Raw genomic sequence first — 6,898 nt, 5'->3', positions numbered from 1 at the left:
CTACCTACATATTACAGTATATCAACCAGGAAGACCTGACGGCTGACAAATTATATAAAGCCATAATAATTATCACCATAGAAACGAATAAAAAATTATAATATTTTAATATTAGTTCAAATTGATTACCTACATGATAAAATAAATAATAACAATATAAAATATCCAGACTGACAAACCGTCTCCGCTCAGAATCGTTTTTCTTATACAATGATATTATATCATTGAATTCAAATTTAATACAACCATTATACAATGACCCACTTGTAATCTACTGTACAGCAGAACGACATCCACTTACCTGCTTTTTTTAATAATGGTGGTACCCTTTAAAGATTACGTTAAACACAATATGTACAATTGAAACTATAGAAATATGTGCAATATAAAAACTATATGTTTATTAATCATAGATATTTGACAAGTAAAATAGCTTTTATATAATATAGATATACATAATGTACAAATGTTTAATTTGATATAATATTGTAACGTATTATGTTTCCATAGATTGTTGTTTATTATTTGTAAATAGTCTGGCATATAAATCACCGAATTGTGATATATTTTCAATCATAGTGAGCCTTAAAGAATCCGAGTATGGTTTTGGCACAGCGACCGTCGTTGTGTCCCTCCACATACCACCAATATTATTTCGTAGAAAAAGAGCTGGTGCTGGAATATGATCTCTAGTGTATGTCCAAACGCAATCCCGTAACACTATCAGTATCTATGGTTTCAAACAATATTTTATTCTTTTATGATATCAATGAACATAATAATATTTACTCATAAAAATAGTAAAAATTATTTACTTGTTGTGGTGTGAGTTCTGGAACGATAACACCCAAGACGTCTAATGGTTTAGGTAAAAGCTGACCTAGAGACATAGTGTTTAATAGCTTCACAGTATCATCCAATAATTGTCGATTATCCTTTGACTTTCCCTTAGTATGGTTCACTGCTCCCCAATGATTTATCAAACATGCACAGACTGCTCGTAACAGGACTGAACAATAGCAAAGTGCCGGGCGATGACCGGCCAATATTCCAAGTATTGTCCAGAGTATTGGTTTAGTAGTGATTGTGTGGTAAATATGAACATCTCTTTCTATAGTGACCTAAAGAGTTTAAAAAAAAAATGTATTATCAATTATTTCCAATACTACAAATGTTCATTATTTTACTTTTGTAAAATCTTCATCAGGCCAGGGCAAACCGTTGTACATTACATCTGGTGATACAAACTGAACAACTAATAGTGCTAAAGATACTACTGTGTCCAATGTTGGTTCAAATGAATAACATTCATCAGACGAATAGCAAGAACGTAAAAATGAAACAAGACGCTGTTCATTGAAACGTACACTTTTAGCATCAAAAACAGGTGTTTTATATTTTGGATGTAATTCATCTTTATCAAATTTAATACTTATTTCTTCACCAAACATTAAATTGAATTCCTTTACAGTTAAAAAAGAAACAGTATTTATACAATCATTATTCAATTTTAAATTTTAACAATTATAATTGTATACCTGTTGAAAGAATGATCCCATTAATGAAGTTCTTTCAAGCGGCTGAATAATATAATCATTACGTCGATTATCAGGCATGACAAATAACAATGAAAATGGTTCCTTCAGAACACCATCCAAAATATATTTCATGGCAGCTGTTCTAGCTATTGACGACCGATAACTAACGGTATTGACAAATTTATTCATTCGAAGACATGCTTTCAGCTTGAACATCTCATCTGCAATAAAAATGTATTAAAGTTAAAAATAACAAAATATGACAAGAATATGTAAACAAACCTTTTTCTTTAAATAGACAAGTAAAGAAATATAATACAGCTGCTTTTACACAATATAAAACTTTAGGTACAGACATTTCTTTCATGCATAACTTTGTGGCAATTTTAGATAATATTGATGACAACAAATGAGCAGAATGCATGTCACCACTATGACAACATTCAATCATTGATCGACATATTTTGTCCAAATGAGATACTACAGCCAATGAAACACCATATAGTGAAATACCCTCGGGTGGATCAGATTCCAAACTTAAATCAAAGTTAATTATATAACAGTTAGGTGATATACTGGCATATTGGTATGATACAATAATTATACTATAAATAATAAATATACCTCAGTAAAGTATTTATATTACTCCAAACATTGGATAAAGAAACATCGGTTTTAACCAGAGCGTAAACTAAGCCTCCATCAAAATGAGCCATGTTGACACCAAACGATAGAATTTCTACTAACGTCTCCAGTTGTGTGCTATTTTCACATTCAATTAACATTGTTGCTATGTATGGTAACAAACACTCTTGGTCCCTAATCGCTAAAATGAAAAAATATTTTAATATTAATTATAGTTTAGAACCATATTAGGATTACTAACCAATACAACTTAGGAGTCTTCCAGCCGGCTGAGCAACATTTATATTTGTTGATAGTAAATATAATTTGATTGAATGTAAGTTTGTTACTAGTGCTTTGACTATGGGAGGTGTAGTGCGATTTGTTCTCAGTGAATATTCAAGTTCAGCAAGAAACAGTTCTTTATATAAAACACAAATAATGATTTGAATTAGTTCATTTAATACAGTAGTAATTATTATTAATCTATCTCATTTACCAAATAATGTCTGGGCACCAGTTTTTAGAATTTTTAATTTTGGATCATCACAATCAATTAATTGAAATATTAAATTTAAAACATGCTTAATTCCTCGATCTGCATTCAACAATACTTGTACCATAATATCCAATAAACTACATTGTTCATCAAAATATTTTTTCCACTGTGGATATAACGGCAATAATTTATTTAGTACCTCTGGAGTGACTGAAACAATTTATTGAATAATTAAAAATCAACAGAAGTTTACTTTATTTTACTTTACTATACTTAATTAACTATACTTTGAGTTAAATTTTCACACAACATTGACTTGAGTAATGTTGAGGAACACATGGCCATATGCAAAAGGAAAGGAACTATAGCAATATTTTCAATAGTCATTTTTTGATGTTCTTCACCAAGACTTAACTATATAATTCAACAATTATTTGATTTTAAATTAGTTTAATATTAAAATTCAATTGTCTATAGTGTTTACAAACCTTGAATAATTTGAACACAACATCTTTTATGTTGTTGAAGTATGTTATCGAAAGGTGATCAAGAATTCTAATAAAAGAATTTAGCTTTTCAGTCTGAACAAATAAATATTTATTTGATGTATTACATATTAATTATGTTAAAATAGTATAAAATAATTAATTAACTCACATGTTTGAACTTTTTAGTTATGCACATCTCTTTAATACCACATAGTAACATATCTTTAATGACTAATGACGGGAAACTATCACCAATTTGAGCTAATACCCATTCAAAACTTGAACTTTTATACCCTAACATGGTTTCTAAAAAAAACAATTACCTATTGAATTATTCATTTTAAGAATAATAATTTTTATAACTTATAATAGATTAAAAAACATTTTATAAATGATTACCAATCATGGAATCAACAGACTGTTCTCCCTCTGCTTTCATCATTTTAGCAATTGTCTTGTTATTAATATCTACTAGAATATAAGCAACTGAACATTGAGACCAAAATCGAAGCATATCTCCCAAAGGCATTCTAGCAAATTCATGCATATTGTAATGTTTAGATACTTTTCCTATGAAATTAATAATTGTAATTACATTTTATTACTTTATATTCATGAAGAAAATTGTTTTATCAGTAATATATTATAGATTTAATATTTACCTAACAACTTATAAGACCAATGCAAAACAACAGGAGCCCAAACCAAGTGATCTTCTTCAACTAGTCGCAAAAGAACATCTCTTATATTGGTCACATTTTCAATGATTTCTGGTGGTATAGTTAGAGGTTCAAGCCGTGATGATGTACTAGATGATTCAACCCACGACGGCTGTATGAAAATGTTTTTATCAGTTAACTAGCAATGATGTTATACAGAAAAATTATAATTTTTAAGAGCTATTGTTCTAGACAATTAAGCCTAACCATTATTTACAATGAACATAAACATAATACCTCAATACCATAATATAATACCTGAACTTTAAGTTGTTTCAAATATGTAGAAATGGCATAGTCAAAAAACTTTGCATAATACTCAAAAACAGCATCCTGCGCAGCTGGCAGTACTTTGAGTAATTCTATTGCACAAGTAATCTGAGCCGTTTGAACATTGATGAAGGGTTGTTTCGTTTCACTGAGAAACACTGCTAGTTTAGTAAACTGATCTTCTTGATGTTTCTTCATCTCCATCATGATCTAATGTATGAAATAAAAGGGACATAAAAATGTGTTAAAACATATAATATTAAATTGAGAAATACAAATCATAATATTTGAATACAATGGTACTTCATAAATAATTTATGTTCTACCGTCTTCAAAGTAATGACATTTGTAATTTTTATAATATTTAAACAAATAAAATAACTAACTTACTACTTTGAAATGTACAGCTTTAGTTCATAATATACTGGTGCATAACAACACAACAAGTCTTGACAATCAGATTATAATTTATGTTTGTAAATTGTAATTACCAACTAGATTTATATTACTAGTATAGTCTCAGACTACGAAGATTTTATAATTTTATTTTTAATTTCTCATAGTTTGTGCTATAGTAACAAGTTAGTATAATATACCACTTACTATTAATTCATAATATTGTTATAATATTGTTTTATTTTTTATCATTTAAATGTATTATGTCTTGATAACAGATATCGGAAATTCTGAACCATAAATTAACCATTGACTTACTAGTATAAGGTCTATGAAATTGACCATAATCACGGTGTTATTTGAACTGGTTAGAACCACGATTAAAGATAACAACAAATACTATGCTATTTGATAATAATAAGTAAAATATACCACGGACCACGATTAAAGATATATATCTTTAATCGTGCACGGACTAAAGATAATATATTAATATATCTTGGTCCGTGAAATATACTCAACGCTAAACGCAGTATTATTTTTGATGCCAGTGTTTATCCTCGATGGGATTATATATCTCCCCCAACGAAAATTCCTGTCTACGCATAAATAATACATAATTATCTAATATATATCAATATTATTTATGTACCAACGCCACTACCGCCTTTGTCATATTGTCTAAGGTTCTATATACTTGTATAATCAGGGCCGGAGAAAGAGGGGGTTTAAGGGGTCGTCACGACCCCTCACTTATTTAACCTAATATTTCAGTCGGCACATTCACATTGTCAAAAACCAAAAAAATATGTATAAAATATAAAAATACAAAAAAAAAATATGAATAAAAAAAATAATAAAATAAAATAAAGTGGAAAAATATGTTGGTTCTATTTTAAGCTTGATGGGCCAGCGTAATAATTTTTTTCCCATGTCCCCCCCAGCTAAAATTAATATCTACATTTCACATTTTTTGTATTATACGGGCTAAATAAACCTAAAATATGTAAATAAGCAAAGTATTATATTTTGTGAGCTATTTTTCGTTTTAGAAAGTTTGTATGTATTTTTCTCTTCAAGTACTAAACGAAGTTTTACTTTAAATAAAACTCTATCAAAAATTGAAAGCTTCGTTTTTTGTCCAAGACTAGGTGGACTGCAAGGGCAGAATCTCTACAGGCCGTTTGGCTGTTTTTTGAAGGCATTGTTTCAGTTTTACATGAAATATCTACAAAATCAAATATTGATATAAAAAACTAGAGTACAAGCATTATGACTTGAGAAGAACTGTTTATCAATTGATTTTATCATTTGTATGTACTTCATGGACCATATAATGTACCAAATGAAAATATTGACTGAAACATCGGAGACCAAAGGGCAAAGATCTTAATATAGTAGACACGCCGATATTAATTGGTAGCTGATAAATGAACTTATAGCCATTGCATATCATTTTATCTAAAACTATATATTGATTTTGATTAAAACCAAAAAAAAATTGATTCAAATCCACAATCACATGTAAACTTAACTTATGAAAACTTTTACAGAAAAGAATTTCTTCATGTTCTAGACACATTAATCAGTTTGTCAACAAAAAATTTGAAATCTTGTCAGCTGGTTTGTATTCAACCACTTTTTAAAGTATTATCAGTGCCTATAAGTTCAAATATAACACTATAGCAATAAAATATGTAGAAAAAGCATTTGCTTTATTTCTGAAAAACTGTGACATGTCTAATGTAACAGATTTCAATTGCGCGTTATGTGACATAAATATATTAAGGCTGCAAACTTAAAATGTTAAATCATTGGTTAACGTATGAATGTAGCCAATTAATTAAGGACTATATAATTTCTATGGCTAATGAACTTTGTGGACCAGTTATCACAGCTTCAAATGAACGATGTTTCAGCAAACTAAAAATAATCAAAAACCATTTAAGAACAACTATGACCAGTTCCCGATTAAATGATTTGATTATACTTGGTTCTGAGAAAGACATTTTGGATAATATTGAAATTTGAAATAATTTTTCAAATTAAAATTTGATAAATTTTGTCAAAATTTGATCTTTAAATGCTTATAAAAAAAAATTATGCCTATGTATTTTTAATATTTTTCAACTGATATTGTAACAATATATCAGGAGCTTTGTATTAAATTTATACACTTTTTGGCCCAACAGATAAAACTTTATTGATATTTATAGAAAAAAAAACTAAAAAAATTTAAAACTGAGAATGTCCGTAAACAGCTCAAAAAGAGTCAAAATATTTTCAAAATTGTATGGTGTACAGGAAATGCTAATATAAACATTCAGTAAAATTTTAATGTATCTGCAGTTATTCGTTTTTGAA

At 28.4% G+C, this 6,898-nt stretch overlaps 1 protein-coding gene across 2 annotated transcripts; it reads right to left on the bottom strand.

The window, feature by feature from the left end:
• Positions 1–375: 375 nt before the first annotated feature.
• On the bottom strand, positions 376–4,759 carry LOC100166383 (integrator complex subunit 5). 2 transcript variants are annotated; one of them, XM_008188594.3, is made up of 15 exons: positions 4,525–4,759; positions 4,127–4,348; positions 3,812–3,980; positions 3,549–3,719; positions 3,319–3,455; positions 3,150–3,242; positions 2,949–3,075; positions 2,662–2,871; positions 2,425–2,583; positions 2,163–2,364; positions 1,821–2,074; positions 1,539–1,759; positions 1,188–1,463; positions 816–1,121; positions 376–730 (listed from the first exon to the last, which is right to left on the bottom strand). In XM_008188594.3, exons 2-15 carry the CDS (start codon positions 4,343–4,345, stop codon positions 497–499), a joined length of 2,778 nt encoding a protein of 925 aa, XP_008186816.1. In that variant the 5' UTR covers positions 4,346–4,348; positions 4,525–4,759; the 3' UTR covers positions 376–496. The 2 variants fall into 2 exon arrangements, with proteins under 2 accessions (XP_008186816.1, XP_003240695.1); XM_003240647.4 differs by having other exon boundaries at positions 4,529–4,759.
• Positions 4,760–6,898: the final 2,139 nt, after the last annotated feature.

The sequence above is a fragment of the Acyrthosiphon pisum genome, chromosome A2, assembly GCF_005508785.2.
Source record: "Acyrthosiphon pisum isolate AL4f chromosome A2, pea_aphid_22Mar2018_4r6ur, whole genome shotgun sequence".
Taxonomy (NCBI): domain Eukaryota; kingdom Metazoa; phylum Arthropoda; class Insecta; order Hemiptera; family Aphididae; genus Acyrthosiphon; species Acyrthosiphon pisum.
Note: the sequence above shows the minus strand (reverse complement) of the source record. Positions and strands in the feature narration are given on the sequence as shown.

What these genes read in the sequence shown, in the direction of transcription:
- LOC100166383 (XM_008188594.3), bottom strand. Translation starts at nt 4,345, where the DNA reads ATGATGGAGATGAAGAAACATCAAGAAGATCAGTTTACTAAACTAGCA. An exon ending in GTGTGAAAATTTAACTCAAA is followed by an intron (nt 2,872 to 2,948) that starts GTATAGTTAATT and finishes AAATTGTTTCAG; the next exon opens with TCACTCCAGAGGTACTAAAT. An exon ending in TGGTGCCCAGACATTATTTG is followed by an intron (nt 2,584 to 2,661) that starts GTAAATGAGATA and finishes TTTTATATAAAG; the next exon opens with AACTGTTTCTTGCTGAACTT.